The sequence below is a fragment of the Schistocerca cancellata genome, chromosome 6, assembly GCF_023864275.1.
Source record: "Schistocerca cancellata isolate TAMUIC-IGC-003103 chromosome 6, iqSchCanc2.1, whole genome shotgun sequence".
NCBI lineage: Eukaryota > Metazoa > Arthropoda > Insecta > Orthoptera > Acrididae > Schistocerca > Schistocerca cancellata.
This window is the reverse complement of record NC_064631.1, coordinates 28,413,335-28,434,012: the sequence shown is the minus strand read 5'-3', so window position 1 is coordinate 28,434,012 and position 20,678 is coordinate 28,413,335. Positions and strand designations below refer to the sequence as shown.

Genomic DNA, 20,678 nt, shown 5'->3' with positions numbered 1-20,678 from the left:
TACCACTGACACTAATACTTATTTCAGTCGCTTTTTCAGTGGTACGTGGATTAAACTGGGGTAGTTCTCCTAGGTTTTCCATTTTAAAGGAACATTTGAAAATAGAGTTAAGCATTTCAGTTTTTGCTCATTGCTACCCTCAATTTCAGTTCCTGTCTCATGCACTAACTTCAGCCTTTACATACACCCAGAATTTCTATGGGTTTTGTGAAAGATCATTTGACAATATTCTGCTACGGTAGTCATTGTAGTGCTCTGTTGACAGATAAATATGTTTCATTGAGCATCTCTCTATCTATAGTCCTACACATTGTTTTACACCTATTATGCAGCAATCTCTGTTTCTTCAGAAGTTTCTGTACAGTGACCGTGTACCATGAGGGGTGCCCACCCATTATGAACTATTCTGCTGGGTACGTATCTATTCATTGCATGGTGCATTGTTCCTTTAAGCTTGAGCCGTAACTCTTTAACAGCTCCTGTCTTGTTGTGAAAGTTTCAACTTCCTAATTGATATAGGACGCTATTGAATTTTTATCCAGTTTACTGAACATTTCTGCTTGTTTTGATTGTCATTTGTACTTTGGTAATCATTGTTGCCACAACTAGTTTTGATGTGGATGTCCTCAAAGAGGTCAGGTCTATTTGCTGCTATTAGGACCAGTATATTTCCTTCATTATGGGAATTCTTAACACTGTATTACAGATAGTTTACAGAAACAGCAGTCAGTAATGTTTCACAGGATATCCTGTCACATTCACCACTAAGAAAACTATAATCCTCCCAATTGATTGTTAGATGATTAAAGCCCCCACCAGTGATTATACAGTGGAACCTCACATAGCGAGCATAATTCGTTCCAGAATCTTATTCATAGTGCAAAATAATCATTAAGCAAAACAATTTATTCCATATAAATTAATGTAAAATACAATAACATGGTACTTTATTATTCACATTACTTAACTAATTTTTTTTTACTTGGAAGCTATATGTAGTCATTTGTTTATGCCAATGCTTCAACAGTTGGTGAAAATGCGACACAGCATTATTGTCAATTAAATTCATAGCACACGTTGCCACTGCTTTATTAGGGGTGGTGATTTTCAATGTACGATGCAACCGATTCCCATGCTTTCAGCGTTTCTCTTATTGTGCCAGAAGATTGCTGCTTTGCTGTTACCAAATCCTCCTCTCCTTCTGAAGAACTCCTCTCAACAACTTCCTGCTGTGAAACACACTGCAAGTCCTTAAGCTCTTTGGTGGTCGTTTCTTGGCTATGATCTTCCACAAGCTCATTGATATCATTGTCATCCACTTCTAATGACATGCTCTTGGCCAAAGACACAATCTTGTTGACTGTAGGCTGCATAGGTGCTGACGCAAATGCATCAGAGTCACATTTGGCAACACACTCCGGCCAAAGCTTCTTCCAAGCAGAAGTGAGAGTTCTCTTGGTAACCCCTTCCCATGCTTTTTGAATCATCTTGATGCATTCAATGATGTGGAAGTGATATTTCCAAAACTCTCTGTGTGAGATTGGTAGCTTCAGATAACTCAAAGCAATGCTTGAAGAGTGCTGGAGTATAGAGCTTCTTAAACTGAGAAATAATCTCCTGGTCCATAGGCTGGAGTAATGGAGTGGTGTTGGGAGGCAGAAATTGGATCTTGATGAATTGAAATTCTCCAAGAATGTGGTCTTGTAGGCCTGGAGAATGGGCAGGTGCATTGTCCATAACAAGAAAGACATGGAGTGGCAGATTCATCTCAAGCAAATATTTTTTCACTGAAGGACCAAACACTTCATTGACCTAATCACAAAAAAGATCATGTGTAACCCAAGCCTTGTTGTTGGTCCTCCACATCACATTTAACTTGTTTTTCAGAAATTTACACTTCTTGAAGGCTTTTGGAATTTCTGAATGATAAACAAGCAGCAGTTTCATTTTAAAATTGCCTATTGCATTGGCACAGAATAGCAGTGTAAGATGGTCTATCATTGGCTTGTGACTAGGCAATGCATTCTATCTTGTCACAATTAAAAGCCTGTTATGGCAGGTACCCCTCAGAATCTATGAGCATCTTGAAGTTGCTAATGAAGTTCTCTGCTGCCTTTGTGTCAGAGCTGGCTTCTTCACCATTCGTCACAATGCTGTGGATGCCAGTTCTTCTCTTAAGCTTCTCGAACCACCTATGGCTTTCCTTAAATACTTCTTTGGCCCCTGATGATCCTGGTGTCTTCTTAACATGGTCAGTGAAAATCATTCTCGCTTTCTCACACATGATGTTCTCATTAACAGTGTCCCTTTGCGATTGCTTTCCATTTATCTACATAAGGAGCAACTTTTCGACACTGTCCAGAATACAAAACCATTGTTTAAACACTCGTCGCTCCATTTCAAACATCTATGTCATTAATCTTGTCCTTATTCTTGAGGATAATGCAAATAGTTGATGTGCTAAATCAGCAACAATCATACCACGTTTGAATTTTGCACTGATTTTTACATTCATTTGTAAGGTCATTTTTTTCCTTTTGTGGTTGTCTTTTTGCGGCATTGTCTTCGGGGACATTTCTACAAAGGTTACTAAAATTTAAACACAAAAAAATATAGATGCACTAATATGGTTGCAGAAAGGGCACTAAACGCAAACTGCAGTATGTACTAAAGACATTGTTCATATGCTGCTGCTGACAATGAAAGATTTTCATATTGTTGGATGTTTCCCCCATCACATGCAAATTGCTGGTGACATCATACTAAATCTTCGTCACTCATTATGTGAAACATTGCTCATAGGTGAGTCTTTTTTTTTTTTTTTTTTTTTTTTTTTTTTTTTTTTTTTTTTTTTTTTTTTTTTTTTTTTTACAAATTGTTTTTCTCATTATGCAAATTTTGCATTATGGGAGGTGCTTGTTAAGTGAGGTTCCAGTGTAGTGTAGTGGGGGAATTTACTTACAAGTGGCAAGGTTTTCTCTAAAGTCTTCAGAACAGCAGGTGATGAGTATGGTGGATGATGAAAGGATCCAGTTATCATTTCATGATAGTGAGTCTTGCCCAAAACATCTCACATGCAGCTTCAGTTTCTGTTTTGGTGGATTTGAGGCTCTTGATTTCAATATTAGATTTCAACCAGCTTTTTGTACGTAGTATTATGTTTGCTTCACTGCTTTTCAAGAGTACATCAAACTCTGGCATTTTTTGTGAATGCTTTTGCAGTGAACCATTAGGCTTCTAATAATCTCACCTATGAGAGGAATTTCTTTCAATCTTATACTGATATTTCTGGGTTTCCTACAGCTGTTGTTATCTGGATTGGATGTAGAGTCACATAATCTAAAAAGCCCTAGTGTGCACCCCACACACAGTCAGGCATCTGAGTAGCAGCCTCTGATGCACAGTGCACACCTAACCCATTTAGGGGGAACCTACAGTTCTCAACCCTATGGCACAAGCCCAGGAAGTCACAGCCTAGCTTGGCACAGAACCCTCAGAGTCTCTGGTTCAGTCCTCCCACTCAGCTCAGAACCAGGGAGCCACAAGCATTTCTGGGTACAGTGATGCAAGTTGTGAGCTTCTGTGAAACTCCATGTGCAAGGCTGTTCTTCTCCACCTTCTCTGCCAGTCACTAGTATGTCCCAAATATGAAACAGGAGCCCAGATGACAGGCATCATTTGTTCCAAGGTGCTCCACAATGTGTAAGCGGTTGCACCCTGTTCCCGCAGTGGCTGCTGGAGTAGCCTCTTCAACATGTTGAATGAGCCTCCCGGGCATACACACTTGAGTGCACCTGATATCTTTCCCTGTCCCTTGCTGTCACATCCCTAAGGTGTACCATCATGTGCTGTACATTTGAACTGCTGACAACCAGTAGACCCCTACCCTTTCATGTTTGCCTCCTCTTGATACCAGACAAGGCAGGTTTCCCCAAAACACCTGAAGTGAGTCCCACTGGCTCAATTTCAGTGAAAGACAGCACCTCAGACTTGGTTAGGGGGAACATTACAACACCCTGAGTCCTCCCTATTCTCTGTCCACCCTGTTCAGGACACCTAGCTCTTCCAAAACAATGACTTGTAGCAGCTGCCAATTGTTTGACCATAGTCAGCGCGATTCCCAGCTGCTTACGAATGTCAACCAACTCTTTCTGTGTTAGAGAACAGTATTCACAGTAGGGCTGCATTTTAGCTGGTGTGAGATATTACAGGCAATAAAAAAGTAACTTTATATGAAGCCCACTGATTATCTTATAATCTTTTGAGCTGAAAAGTGGCTAATTCCTCTCATCATCTGTAGGAAGTTTTAATTTTCTGCTTGAATATGAAGATATCTGTGGCTGAGCCTCATAAAATTGTGGGGAAGACCTGTGTTGGGAAACCTGTTTTTGAAGCACTGAAACCAACTGAATCAATCACAGGAGATTGTTATTGAAAGTGATTGATGTGTTTGAGCTGGGCATTGAAAGACAAATGGTGTTATTACAGTGACAGACTGGAAGAGGTGATTTTGCAACATGACAGTACTTGACCCCATGTTGCATAACCTGTCAAAACATACTTGGAAACATTGAAATGGGAATTCCAACCTCATCTTCCATGTTCTCCAGACATGCCCTCTCTGACTACCACCTTTTTCAATCAGTGACACATGGCATGGCTGACCAGTGAACAAGTGCAAATTGTATCAGTTCATAGAGCTTCTCAAAAGACACCCAGTTCTTATGCTGCTGTATTCATATGTGGCCTGAATGAATGGGAGAAAGAAGTGGCCAGCAATGGTCAATACTTTGAATTTTAATATCTTTGTATGTTTAGCACAATAAAGCCTCAAACTTTGAGAAGGAATGGCAAGAGCAAAGTTGTAGACCTAATAATAAGATAAACTTATGAGATAAAAAAAATTGTTACAGTTGCCACTAATACTATGTTTCAAGATGTCTCAAAATCTGATGTGGGGATGAAATTCCAGGGTGACAAAACATTAGTGTTGCACTTCTAATTTTGTCTCTTAACCAGGACACTATTCAGTTCCAAGCCATATCATAGTCAGGAATACACTTCTTAAAAATGCTGCAGTGGTGGTTACAGAAATTGATCTGTGCAGTGTGAAGTCAAAATGAAAATACTGTCATGCAGTTTTGGGTAAAGACACAATTTGCATGTGTCTTCTTCTGCCTAATCTCTCGAATTGTGCAGGCTCAGAATATTTACATATGAAAAGTGAATTGGCATATAGTGTCTCATTTTTTTGTGTGGACTGGAAGATGACATAAGTATTTGCAACTTACTGATGTCATATAGAGATTAAGCACAATTATACTAAAATTCATCAGTATACTTTCACATTTTTCATTGTATTATAGGAAAAAGTGTTTTCAAGAAATATATATCAATGCAGTGTGGATGATTGAGTCGTATTTGACAACCCCACAGAGATTGCTCTTGCAAGTGTATTTCATGTGTGTGTGTGTGTGTGTGTGTGTGTGTGTGAGAGAGAGAGAGAGAGAGAGAGAGAGAGAGAGAGAGAGAGAGAGCAGGCTGGCATTAACGTCTAGTAATGTGATTAATTTAACTGAATTTTAGCATATTCATATTATCTAGGTCAGAGAGCTAATAGTCCTGTTATTTGTAGTCCCTCATCCTAAATCATTTCAGGCGAATTTCACAATAGTTACTTACCAAGTCTTTGAGTGGTGCCTGCACCAGTACAAATGCTTGTCAAATATCTGTGCAATTAAAAGTGTTAAGAATTAAATTTATGAGAGGAAACAGAAAAAAGGGTAATGCACATAAAATTGGAAGATAATTTGTCAGCTATTTTTATGTTGTTGGCTATTTTTAATTTTTACAGGTGTTTTGCTTCTTGATTTAGAGTACAAATTATTATTACAAAGAGTTTTAAATTGAAGATCCTTCTATTTCACATAGGTTTGATGTTTTCTGCACTGTACTTCAGAGTGGAATGTAAAATATTAAAGGACAAGAGAACAAGTGTTTTAACAACAAAACACGTTAACAATTAAAATCATCTTCTCCTACATTGGAATCATTTTAGTTCAAGATTCCTTAATGTTAGTTGTGCTACCTCTACTACCACTACCACTACATCAGAACACACAAGAGTACCTGCCACTAAACCATGGAAACTGACAAGTTTCTTTTGCCATTTTGAGGATTATCAACTCAAGCAAATGCGAAGAAGTGTTTAATACTTTCTGGAATATGACAAAATAAAAAAGTTTATTACAAATGAACATACTGTGTTATTCCTTGGCTTAGAGCAATCAACCAAAGTCAGTTGTTTCGCAGGGGTGCCACATTCATATTGTAGTGGCTTTGGGATTGGTGTAGGAGAGAACAAATGTCGTGTGTTCAGGTATACTACAGAATGTGTTGATAAATTGAAGGCAAATAATGTATGCCACAACCAATTTAAAGGGCTGAGGAGTAAGGAGGCTGGGTACATATGAGTAAAGAAAATGTAAAAGACTGGAAAGGTAGAGGTTGGAATAGATTAAAGAAACACAGAATGAGATGCGGATATATGGAAAGATGAAAAAGAAATGAAACTAAGATGAAAGAAAAATGAAACAATTTAAAAAGAAGTGAAAAGAAGTTGTTTAAATATCAAGTGCATTTAACAGGGTAAAATGCTATTATTGAATGCTGCAACAATGAGTTAATTGTGGCAGCACTTGTCAGAGCTCAAAGTCATCATTGCCATGTAGAAGTAAGAAGCAGACAGTAAACAAACTGTTACAAGAAAATTTTGCTATTTCTTATGTACCGTAAATTAGATTAAGCTACAATTTCACTGTGCCCTCATATTTCAAGTGGAATATATTTTCAACTGTTATTCGCACTGTGAAGAGATTACCTTACCTTCGATCTTTTTCACCAGCATGTTTGTGATTCCAGGTCATGCTGATGTTGCAAGGTCTATCCTGAAACAACATTCACCACAATATAGATGAGTGCAGTACAGGGTAACTGCTGTTTTTGTGGACAATGCATGGTTCAGTCCAACTTTTTCCTCAGTTATTCACATGAATGCCACATAAGCTGTGTAAAGTAAGTAATATTGGTATGAAGAAAGTTACACTTCTGTTGCAATTTTATACAAAAATGCTTGTTTACAGTGATATAGAACAAGTGATGAAATGGAATGTAAAAATGTTTCTGTATTTATATTCAGTATGTCACTATTTTCTGTTTCCTCCTACCAACCCACAGAATCTTTTCTGTGTGTGTGTGTGTGTGTGTGTGTGTGTGTGTGTGTGTGTGTGTACATACACATACATATGTGCACATGTGTGTGCGTGCGCATGCTCACACACACACACACACACACACACACACACACACACACACACACAGAGAGAGAGAGAGAGAGAGAGAGAGAGAGAGAGAGAGAGAGAGAGAGAGAGAGAGAGGGAGGGAGGGGGGGTGGAGGAGGAGGTTGGAGCATTGATTGTGATAACTGGTTTTGTAAGTCATTTCCTAATGTTCATGACTCAGGATAGTCTTTATTTGTCTTCCTAGTAGTCAAAAGACCTGCATGCTGGTTGAAGTAGACCAGACGTCTTCCATACAGTGAATACCAATGTTTTGTATAAAAATCCACAAGATAGTGCTGTGGCATATGTGTTTTTTTGTAAAAATATCACATTTCTTTTTAACATTTTTGTATGCCAGAAAGATTGATTTTAATGTCAAACATGAAATGTTTGAGTGCTGGAAATGTTTCTAGGTCCACAAATATTTCAGCAGCATTTCTAGCAGCACTTGCATACTTTCCTTTTAACAGTACTAAGGTGTTATATGGAGATTGTCATTAAGGATAAGCTTACATATGGTATATAAAGAACAAATAAGATCAAAAAATCATTAGAAACATTCTTAATTGGCAAAAATGTTGACTAATGAAATTGAAAAATTTTTTGTCATGTTTCTTGTAATTAATTTCATACAGTGTGTAGAGATGTATAGGAGAAAGATTTCTTTAACAATACATGAACTTTTTAAACAGATTTATTTGTTGACAATGTTAAAATTTTATGGAGGAAGTAAAAGTGTTGTTACTAAAAACAGACAAAAGTATTCATTCATTATTTGTTAAAATGTGTCCAGTAAAACTGTTTTTTTTTTCACCTTCTTCTTATTATTACTATTTCCATTGTTATCTCTGAAAGTATTGATGTCTCTGTTGGTAACTGTCTTTTTTTGTATGACAAAAGTACCAAAGGTATGTGTAAAACTGTATCTACATGTATAAAGGATCAGAATGTTAATACTATAAGAATAGTTTCCTGTTTGTACATCTATTTATTACCAGTGCAGTAATCTGAAGACGTAAAAAAAAAAAAAAAATGTTGGACTGCCACTTCAGGTGAATATATAACAGCCTATGTTTTGTGCAACATGTCTAAACAGAAATAAAAGTTGAACCACAGTGTACAACTTCTTGTTTATGTGACTTTGTTGTGAGTGAGAGATTGTCTTTGCTCATACAGCTATTTATATTGCAGTGGTCATTCACTACTGTGATTTACTTGTGTCACAATATTAGCAAGGTTTAAATCTGTTAAATGGTAAGAAATTTCAGCTGATTTCAAAACCTTCATGGCCAAAATTTAGCAGAATATGAACTTCTGACAAAAGAATAAAGCAGTACTCAAATCGAGAATTTGTTTGAATTTAAAACTGCATTGCTTATTCCCTTACCTTCCTCCAGCCTGCAAAAATTCTTGCTCATCAGGTATAAGGAGACCTAAAGTTTAATATGGAATTCCAGTTACTTTGCAGCTTGGCATTTTTAACATATGTGAAGCATGATCAGAACCAAAAATTGTGTCAAGTATCAGAAGAAAAAGTCCAAGGACTAACCAGTACCTGTAATGATTAATTAAGAACACACGTAAAACCCTTGGACATCAGGTAACAAACAGCATGGGATCACAAAGAATTAAATTTTCAAGCCATGGCATCTACAAAACACTATATTGTGAATCTCATATTAAAGAATGATGCCACAAGTAATGCTACCCACCAGCTACTGGTTTGTCAGCTTCATGATTGTGGACCTCTCGTTGGCTGGGTTACAGGTACAAGGACATAGCCAAAGGGTGGGGGGCGACCAGAGGTCCAGACTTCCCCCCCCCCCCCCTCCCCCCCCCCCCTATTACACACAGCACAGTTGCCAAATAGTGAAATTGAAAGATGTTTTGATTGTCAGTCATATGACAGGAAAAGAGGTACACACTATCAATAGTCAGCAAGGCCAACGCTAGATTCAAACTATCTGTACATCCATAGTACTATCAGCTATCACCTATCCCTATTTTAGCCAAGACCAATTGTTGGCATTGCTTGAGCTCAGTTTTTGTTAATCAGTTCAGTTGCTACTTTCATTTGAGTTTAATGTAAGTGATACCTGTAGTATCGCAGCCTATTGATATTGCCGGAGCCAGCACCTTGAAGATTGCTGCAGACACTGCGAGCGGCACTTTGAACATATTGACGAATGAAGGCTGCCATGGCGATGTTATAAGCAGCAGGCAACTGGGCACCAGTCTTCTAGTTCAAGATTACTTCTAGATACTTTACACTGAATTGTTGATAGCTGTACAGGCAAACATTCAGTGCACATAGACACATGCCTGTGTCAGGCCTCTGCTTATAGCTAGCCACAGTTGCCACAAGTTGTCAACAATGTAGCATTTCTTCATGCACATGCTGAGTACAATATATTTATTTAGAGTGCATTTGTGTCAACTAATCTTTTGCTTTCCTGTCCACATTCTTATTGCAACAAACCCCTTTGGCCACCTTCCACCCATATATCATTAGCAAGAGGATGTAACATCTGGCAACTTGGAACATAGTGGCTGCCGACTCACATCACAACACTACCTTTAATTGTTTTTGTGCTTCCAGAATGAGATTTTCACTCTGCAGCGGAGTGTGCGCTGATATGAAACTTCCTGGCAGATTAAAACTGTGTGCCCGACCGAGACTCGAACTCGGGACCTTTGCCTTTCGCGGGCAAGTGCTCTACCAACTGAGCTACCGAAGCACAACTCACGACCGATACTCACAGCTTTACTTCTGCCAGTACCTCGTCTCCTACCTTCCAAACTTTACAGAAGCTCTGTTGTTATAGTTCGTAATTATAGATAAGTTTGCAACAAGAAAGAGGAGGAAAACTGATTTTGATTTTTCGGTTAAGATTATGGTCAGTTAAAAATATGTACACAGTACTATAATATCCCAATTACCTACAGCAGTTTAATGAGATGACGGGGGTAATCATTTGGAGGCTGGTAGAACTTTGGGCATGCAATATTTCAGTATTTTACAAGGCGGTGGAGTAGCGAATATCATTAAAAATAACATTAAATTAAAGTCAGTACATATTAATACACTTGAATTTGTCTGTCACCCAAAACAACAGTGATCAATAAAAATATCACCCAAATGGAATTGCATTTCTTTAAAAAATTGGCTCAGTATTCTATCATTAGTAGCCCAAATGGAAAAATATTGTCCAATCTGGTCATCTGAGTGGTACTCAATTATGAAAACCTATTCCAATACAAAATGATTGGGAGGAGTTTGTAGAGAGTGGAAGGGGTAAGTGATGACAGCTGATTCTGTAGTTGTTTCATTTCTAAGATATTTTTTCAGTAAGCTGCTTAAATTTATCAGAGCCAACTGTGCCGTGCATCCCACCCTCCCCTTAATCTATTTACGCTCTTGTAATACTGTAATAACTGAAGCCACAAACTCCATGCACAATTAAAGGAACAACATGTAACTTCAGAGTTCAATCTTTTGTTATGATGAATTTTATTTTATTTTGAAACAGTGTACAACAACCAGTTTTTCAAAATTCTCCACTGACTTGGCGTAGCTCTGCATGTTGAGCTGTTGAGCTAGCAGCCCCTGGATTTGGGAGGCAAGCTTGTTTGAATCCTTGAAAACCTTGAAAGTGGTTTTCTGTGGTTTCTCATTTTCAATGAAGGCAAATGCTGGGGTTAGTCCCTTACTGTAAGCCACAACCAGTTCCTTCTGAATACCTTTCTTTCCTGAAAGATTCCAATTCTAAAGATACAATCCTTTTCCTTTAAGAAAAGAGCTGCATTGAAGGCAAGCTGAGCATCTCTTCAGAGACTCCCAGTATTAAAAGCCATATGATAAATAAATAATAATCCAAATTCTCCCCATTTAGGCTTAGACCTTTGTCTGCTTGGACATTCTTTACTGAAAATGACCTTTCTTATGCTGCAAGGAGTGACAGATGCATACTTAAACGAGAAAATTTGGAAAAGTGTAAGGTTGAATAATTCCAGGTCCTCTGCATTTTCGTCACCAAAGCATGTTGTAGATTTTCTGTCAAACAGAAGTCTCTGTATTCCAAAAGCACTCTTAGTAATAATGATGGTGTCCCATAAAATTAGCACTCATCCATTCCTGATGATGTCCTCAGCTCAAATGCAGACTGAAAGAAGAAGAGTGTAAAATGACCTTGGAGAGTGAAGGGAGATTGGAGCATGGCTGCTTCTTTTTGGTTTTCCAAAATACAGCACTTCTAGGTAACGAGATTATATCTCCATTTGGTGAAAACTGTGAGGTCATTGTTGAATAAAATGATTTATCATTCTTTATGGAAATTTTCAGAATGACTAAAAAAACATGAGTCTTTTTAATATCCTTTTTAACAAATCAGTTGGCACCAAAAGAACATAGTTTGTGATACATGTGCCCATAAGCAGAATGCATATTCAAAGACTGTGCTCTTATGTTTGATACCTTGTTGATGGATCTGCTGGCTGATCAGGTCTGTCTCTCAATGATTAGTGATTTTCTGTATTCCACCATGGAATTTTATTTGTCATACTGCTTAATAGTATTGAAAATACAAAGAGTCAGAAAGACAGGTGAGTATTTTGAGGAAGTTTAATGCTTCTATTGGGTGTCTAGTGAAGGAATCCCTGTTTTCAAAATTAAATACCTCAAAAACTAAGATTGATAAATGGGTGCAACAAATGGAATGTTTATCGTGAAGGCTGTAAGAACTTCATACTGAAGTTTTGAAATGGTTCGAAAACCTGTTAAGAGATGGTAGTGTTATCTCAATATGTCATACCTATAAATAGTGCGCTGCAGCTCAGAGTGAGCAGTTCCACCATTGAAATGTGAAATGGTTAGCCTACCAAAGGAAGAGGTTGAAATCGTGTATTCCATTGAACAATATGCTTTTCTTGTGCTGAAATACCACAGGATAGAATACAGTCCTATGGCAACAACACACAGTGTTCAAACACAAATTAATGTTCCAAAAGGACCAGATATGAAAACCATTCACAAGCTCTTTGTCAAATTCCAACAATGAGGCAGCATAGCTGACGATCTGGTGGGGAATGTTGGTCCCAGGCAAACTGTAGTTACTTCTGAAAACATTGCCATAGTATCTGTAACTACTCAGCAAAATCTAAAGAAGTCCGCCCAAAGAGCAGAGACTGGTTTGAAGCGTTTCAGCATGCAGAAAACACTGAAACACAGCCTACACGTTTCTATTCAAAATCCAAAGCCATCAGGCTCTCTTTCCATCCTTCCCTACCCAGTCCCTTATCATCCTTAAAGAAGGAAAGTATAATTGCAAAAGCAGAAAGTATTGTTTTCTATTTTAAAAATTTTTATTGGCAGTACAAGGCATCCAATGAAGGAGCCCCTGATTTCAAAATTAAATATTTCAGAAACTAAGATCAATAGATGAGTGCAACAAAAGGTGTGTGTATTGTGAAAACTATAAGAATTTTGTACAGAAGTTTCAAAATAGTTTGAAAAGCTGCTAAAATATGTTGTTGTTTGCTGTGGAGATCATACAGATTCAGAGGGCGTAGTAGGAGATGGGGCAAAGGAAAAATTAAATTCGCCGTCACATCCTGTAATGTCTCAACGAAAAAGGATTCTGATGCTACACAGATCACTGATTTAATTTCATTTGGTGTGGTGGGATGGTTCTGGTAGACAGTGTCTTTCAATGTGCCTCACAAAAAGTAGTCACTAAGAGTCAGATTGGGTGAATATGGAGGCCAATCCATCCTTGCACCAGTAAATTTGCAATAATACACCGCAATGACTCTATACACTAAGTATTCATCAGTAAAGTGACACACATGTTCAGTGTGATGTAGTCTGGCCCCATCTTGCATGAACCACTCAGGGTCTGGTGAATACTCCAACTCTAGCTGTGTGGTGGCAAATTGTTTCAAAATTGCACCGTGACGTTCACTAGTAATAATTTTTTGCATGAAAAAATTCCAATAATGCCTCTGCTGCATACTGCAGCCCAAACAGTAACTTAGGGAGAATGCAGTGACATCACTTCTCACCAATAGGGATTTCCAGAACCCCAAAATCCCCAGTTTTGTTTACTCAGGATTCCATTCAGATGTGCTTCATCTGTGAACCTGATGTGGCCAACATCAAATTCTTCGTTGGCTATCTTGTCACAAAGTCAGTCCTCTGTCGCACATTTGCTGTTGTTTTTAAATCGTGTTGTTTTTCATGCCTAGTTCAGATTTCTCTTTTGTGGTAAATTATTGGATTATTTTACAGTATTGTTGCTAATGGATTTCAGGTTTTGACTTGATCCTATCGTTAGAACTATGTAGAGCCTGTTCTTCCTTTTTCTGTACTCACCAAAGAGTGACATTGATAGGGTCTCTTATGAGAGCAACATTAATGCTGATAATGTGCCGCCTCCTTTGGAGCACTAACAGTGGGGCTTCCCCCAAACATCTATTGCTGGCCTAGAGTACTAGTAGGTAATGCCACTAAATCCAATTGCACTCTATGAAAGTCTCTTACGAGTTACATAGCCCCCACCAGCACCTTGCTAACAGATCTGCACTGTTTCTGAATATTCTGTGTATTTTTAGCATTGAGTCGGTGATGGATTTTGGTTACCATTGATGGTATGAATTAGATGCACCAATTTCACTGTGTTTCACTGTACTTGTAATCAAGAAACTTGCATTTTTGCCTTTTTATGGCACAGTGCCAGGTAAGATTAGCATTTCATCAGCGTTCAGGTCCCCAGAAAAAAAAATTACAATAGCTCATGAGATCTCTGAAGAATGATCTAGGACTTAGAATGCCTGGAATGTAGAAGGTACCATGTCAATGTGACTCCTACTACATCGGCCAAACAGTATGCATTATTCAGCAATGCCGGACAGAATACAAGTGGTGTTTACACCTACGCTATTATGAAAAATCGTCTGTTGCAAGAACACTCTTCAAAAAATTAAAACTGAATTCTATTACATCATTATGAGGACCAAGAGATTTTGGGATAGTGTTATAAAAGAAACTATAGAAATAAAACACTATCAATGAGGACAGCAGTCTGCAGCTCAACACAGTCTGCAACCAGGCGAGTTTGAAGCAGGCGTAACATACACAGTATGAAAACATTATCATATTTGATGAGGAGGAGAGCACCAGTGACATTACAGCCAGCAGTGCGACAATATAACATTGATGCCTCGGTGACACAGAGTCATTTACCACTTGACAGTGGCCGAGGAAAGCTCAGTCTAAAGCTTGTAGGATTTTAACCACCTGAAATGGCTGGTAGCCTGAGAAGATTTTATTAAGGTACAGTCCAGCCATTAATAATTGTTATATTCACTGGGAAATTGTTATACAGGTGATAAGTTAAGGGCAAATGTAGCAGCAGTCATGCACTTTTAACACAAACATGGTCAGTTTGATTTATTTTGGTTTGCTGTGCACAGTATAACAGCAGCACTCACGTGAACACAATTTCTCTGCATTTGCAACATACTGCATTGGCGGTACACATCAGGAATTGTAGGTAATGTGTAAAACCCAACAACCCATGCAGGAAGCCTGGTTATATTTTGCCGTTGTACCAATTCTCTGTAGTTTAGTTGCGTACACTTGACAGCACAAAAATTGGCCACCACTCACAATTCTAAGTCCAGCCATCTGCACAAACTGGTGAAGCTGGAGGATGCAAAAGTGTCTGGAGGAAGTGTTATTCTCTGCTCGAACTATTACAGTCCTGTGTCTGCCTGTGATCTACTGGTAAATGTTGCACAGTCTAGGTGCAAAGCCTTGATTTCAAGCGTACATTTTAGCTGTCTGCCTGCTAAAGGTAGCAATCTGATATAATTTCAAAGATAATTTGCTTCACTTTATAAGCTATCAGCAACAGCAGAATTTTCCATGGATGAGCTTGTAGCTGTATCAAGATCAGAACAGTTTATGTTCAATAGTTTCTTTGCCCTACAGTAGCCACCAGCAATAGACTGCCTGCCACTGGCCACCATGCAGTTACATAAAATGTGTAGCTATAAATTGTCATTTTCTATCTGAAGTTCTAGTATTTGTCTTGCAATTATGAATTGGATTTTGCATACTGGAATCTTATGAATGTTGTTTAAGCGTTATTAAATAGGGTCAGAAGTGGAAAAGTTCTAAAATCTGTGACATACTGCTCACTTTGGGTTTAACAGAGGGGTGAAAGCAGCTTGAAACATTTATGCTATTGGGCAAATCATGTCATAAAAGAATTTTCTTGTTTCAAGGAAGATTGTTCTAGCATTGATTGTTTTCCACATTTGGGAAGTCTTGATATTGAAATATGTGATGAACTGTGACCATTTAACCATAGTGTGGCATTCGAAATCAATAGACACTGTTAAAATAAAGTGGTGGTGGTTTGGCGTCATGAATGAGCATTTCATGGATAGAGTCTGCAAATTCTAGACAATCTGTCCATCTGTGTCATCGCATTACATGTTGATAACTCTCATATGACTACTATGATTGCTTAGAGGCATCATTTGTATGAAACCAACAAGGATTAAAATTAAAATAAAAAATAACACTCTACACTTGACAGTTAGGGACTGCATAGAAAATCACCATCGTACTCAGATTGGTAAACATATAATTATTTCAGGTTCTCTGTCTTCAGCATACTGCAAGTACGACTTATGCATTTTTCACTTTTACTGACAAAGCATCAGCAGCAAGTATATTGTAATCATAACAAGTAGATGATAGTAGTCATGTTTGCAGTATTTATAGACTGAGCGGCAGTTTTGCCTAAGGATGACTTATTCTAGACATTATTGTCAGCCTGTTGTGTTCCTTGTTCCACATTCTGATGACAACTACTTTGCCTTTCATGTTAGCAGAAGCTGAATCAAACTTACACCGCACACATTTTTGGCTTCAGTTTCTTCACAGCTTTTGAGCCAGCTGTTACAGTCATTGCATATGGTTTCCTGTCACAGGAGACATTCTTGATCAGGAACTTTATGTTACTCATAGCTTACAAAGACTGTCTTCGGATATTCACATTTTGCAGTCAACACTGTGTTGCTTTTTAATTTGTGTTTCTTTGTTTTGGGGCAATGTCAATGACAGTGTTTTTGAGAAAAGCATATTCTATATCCACAGCGGTCAAAAGAGGCATTGCTGCTCATAATGTTTTCTTACAACCACTGGAAGTGCTCCAAAAACGTGAATTGTATCTGGTGAATTATCTTTCCAGTTTTCAATGTGCTTTAGACAGAAAAACAAAAATAATTGTGACAGTTATTGATTTATGATGTTTAGTTCGCAGCCAGTGCATCTGAATATTATTAGTAACTATACTCTAGTCCCTAAACATAATTACAAAAAAGGGAACAAAACCCCTTGGCATATACTTTTGGTATCCCACCCATGGGTGGCTACATTGTTGAGATGCAAGCTGTGCTCACTTCTGAGAGCTTGCTCCAGGAACACCTCAGCTTGGAAACATTTTCTCCTGCTGGTTGTATAACTGAAACTTGGCAACAGTGCAGAATATGTTTGCAACTGTATGATCAGTTCCTGGATGACACAGAATTGTCCTGCCAAATTCACCTGATATTTTCTTGTCATTTCCAGTGAATAATCTGAGTGTGTCAACAGGTTATCCACTTATGGTTTTGAGTCCACAAAGGTTTTCCCATGTGGAAATTACAACTAATCTTGTCTCTTACATTGCAATTGAGCTGTCCTGATCACTCCTGGGGTAATAAGGGGATATGAATGGCGCAGATTTCCGGTAGCTCTGATCTAACGGAGTCACGCTATAAAGTGAAAGCCTCAGGACTAAAGTGAAAGCCTCAGGACTATATAGCCATTACGGTGGGTTGTGGAACTGAGTTGTTAGTGTCAAGAAGCTGGTAGTACACTAGACAGGGCGGGATAGCTATGGAGCCTGGTAGTCATCCAGTGTGTAAATATGAAAACATGAATGTTAGTACATTCATTTATTGCTCAAAAACTACAGCAACTCTGCTGATGCTGGAAGAAGTCATCATCTTCACAATGTAAGTTATAGGTGGTCCATGAAGAAGTGCAACCGTAAGCATATCACACGACCAGTAAAATGATGATGGTAGTGATCCCACAAGTAAGCTGATCACAGGAGTAAGTGGCTAGTAGTTTCCCCACACAGAAAACTCAAGGTTGCCCAGATGCACCGGACAAGCCATCCTGAGATGTGCCGAATTTTGCTGTTGACATGGTGTGGACAAGGCAACTCCATGTTAATCAACATTCCATTAGTATGTAGCTCTAACCAAACTGCTCATAACAGTTTACAATAATCACCTTGGAGTCATACACACAGTGCACGCTTTTGAAAATAGGGCTGTGGCTTCAGGATGTCTTACAAGGACACCTTTACCCCTGCCTTCTGTAAAAATAATTTAACCTCTCATACATCTGTGTTGCTCTGGATTACTTGAGTTTGGAATATTGTGATCCACTCTCTTTGACAGCAATGGTGTTCATCTGCTGACACTAACACATATCTTCCCCCATCCTCAAAATGATCACCACCTCCCTTGATCTCATCTGCACATACTTCCCCAGGGCTTCCCATCTTGCTCGATACGGGGTGATGGTGTAACATTTGTACCAAGTTGGCCACTTGCCAACAGGAATTTGACTAGTAAGAGGGCATGCTGAAAAGTAATGCTTCCAAATTTTTAATGCAAAAGCTCTTAAAGTTTTTTAAATGAAATAAATGCTGTTAACATTCTACATATTTACTGTCCCAGTCTATTTGTTTATTTTTCGACATAGTCACCCTTGTGGTGAACACATTTTTCCCAACAAGAGATCAGTTTTTTGACACTGTCTCACTAGAGTGCTTGACTTGTTGACACCTTGAAGGTGTTCTTTAAATACTGGAAAGAGATGAAAATTGGGACTGCATGGAGGCTGATTGATTACAGTGACCCCAAGTCATCAGACTGTTGCAGATATCACAGCATTTATGTGTGGTTTGGCATTGTCATGCTGAAGGGGGGGTGGGGGGGGGGGGGAGGGGTTCTCCAGGTGTGGACGAACTCTTTGAATTCAAAACTTCATTACAGCATGCTGTTTCTCAGATGCTGACATAGTTATGTTACATAACACCGTGTTATGTGCTACGATTTGAAACTCTCTAGCAGCATAATGCTTCAAATAGGTTGACACAAAGAATAAAGACATAAATTTTAATAATGTTCATTTTTTTTCAAAAAGCTTTAAGAGTTTCCTCGTAAAAAATTTAGAGGAATAACTTTTTAGAGTGACCTCTTGCATAGACTCACACTCAGTCAGTACTTCTTCCTACTGTCGCGGTGTGGTAATATAGCAACAGCATTTGCCCATTGGATGTGGTAACAAGTCTTAATCCCAGTGGTAGTTCTTTCCACACCTTTCACAAGCCCAGCAGAAATTACTCCCAATGCAATAGCATAGGGCTTAGCTGCCCATACACCGCAAGATGTATGGTCTCCTGCAAAGTGTACACTTGTTATTCAGCATGCCCTGATCCAGGTTTACTATTTGTGTAGTATGCCACTCTACTACAGCTATGTTACTGGCCACTACTTCTTTCATTCACTCAAGAGTATTATTTAGATCTGAGATACTGTCAGCATCCATGTCCCCAAATACCATCTTAAGTAGCTTCCTTCATGCTTAAACAACAACATCCTACCCTCCAACTGATGGTTCTGCAATGCCCTTACTTCTTCCGTTCCAAAGAGATGCAGTACTGCCATGACTATGATCCTCCTCACAGCCTTCTTTGGTGTTGTCGCAACCTGGGAAAAGATAGGCTCAATTACTCTTCCATATCCTTTCAAAACAGCTGACATTCATGATCTGTACCCACATAAGTAAGTAACACCATATGTGAAACCTAACATCTCTTTCTCCATCATAAAGTTATTTTCTTTGCCTCTTCCAAGCCGAAATGACATTTCTCTTCTTAATCAGTTGTAATTGACTGGCCATCCTTTGCAGTTTTTGGCACACTGGTGCTTTATCCCTAGTCAGAATCCTACTTCCATATCTCATTTCATGAGATAATTGAAAAACAAGAAGTTCCAAATCAACAGAGAGAGGTTTATTTTAACACAACAGAATATCAGCAAACAAAAACCTACTTCTAAAAAACTTAATACCATACTCCCACAGACTTCTATCAGGCATTCACGTGGAAAACAACAAATTTAATAAAGATGAAGGTATGCAAAGACTAATCCAATGAAGTTTTCCACTGGACGGAAGGAGAGTGTACTCAGCAGCAACTGGCCAAAGATACTTCTCAGAGGCAATGTTGGAGAGGTCTGAAAACTGCAGTGGGGGCTCCAACCAGGCTCTAATTGAAGGGCTAATATTAGGCAGCACATAAGTTGCCCCAGAGCATCATTGGAGAACTGTCGATGAGTGAAGTTGCACCACTATAAACAGCCAGTGTGCAAAGGTATACTTCTGGATCTATTTCTGTGTATGTGATTCGGTGAAGGGAAGTAAATCCGCAGTGAGGAAGACTTCTGGCTGCACTTCCCCCACCATCTACTGGTTGGAATATGACACTTAATAGCAGCTGAAGTCGTGGGAGGCGATGCATTGGAGATATGCAGGTATGCAATGCCTCGTCTGCAGGGTTGTCAGTTTGTCAGGTATACTACTGCTACAAGACACCTGTGCTGTGTTCAAACGATATTTTCTCCATAGCTACCCTCTCTGTATCCTTCAAATGCTCTACTTTCACTTGTAATGCAGCTGTACTGCCAGCTTAATCGTTTGGCCGAACTCACTTCATTGGCACCAAAATTAGCTACACTGGCACTCTCTCACTGTCCATTTCCTATATGCATACAACACTCCTAAACACAAAACATTGTGATGGACCCAACACATCATTTTCCTCTAATATATCTACCGCTACAACTTGTTAACAGGTAATTCCATTTTCACAGTCGCTGACAGCAATTTCCCAGTGCCTTGCGGCACTTCATTATGTAGATTGAGCCTTAGTGATTTCACTTGCAGTTCTATTGGAATGTACTTCATGATGCACAACCCTTGTGGCTCTTTATCACTGGCAACTGTTTTCCCTAGATGAAACAGTGTTCCCTCAAATTTCAGTGAAGATCAGTTTTAGCCTGATGACTAATCAGAAAACTTAAGTGAAGTTAGTGTTCGTCATTCATCTAATTACACTTAACGAAGGTTTATTCAGCACTTGCACATACAAGAGCGCGGAGCGAACTGCCTCTGGCCAGAACACATATGGTATATATACAGTTACAGAA

The 20,678-nt window shown here is 38.7% G+C and overlaps 1 protein-coding gene across 2 annotated transcripts in view; it reads left to right on the top strand.

The window, feature by feature from the left end:
• LOC126191124 (CCR4-NOT transcription complex subunit 10) overlaps positions 1 to 7,407 on the top strand; it is a 162,813-nt gene extending 155,406 nt beyond the window's left edge. For both annotated transcript variants that reach the window (XM_049931871.1, XM_049931872.1), the window contains exon 13: positions 6,922 to 7,407. In XM_049931871.1, the coding sequence (XP_049787828.1) occupies positions 6,922 to 6,977 (56 nt within the window). In that variant the 3' untranslated portion in view covers positions 6,978 to 7,407. The remainder of the gene's footprint in view (positions 1 to 6,921) is intronic.
• Positions 7,408 to 20,678: the final 13,271 nt, after the last annotated feature.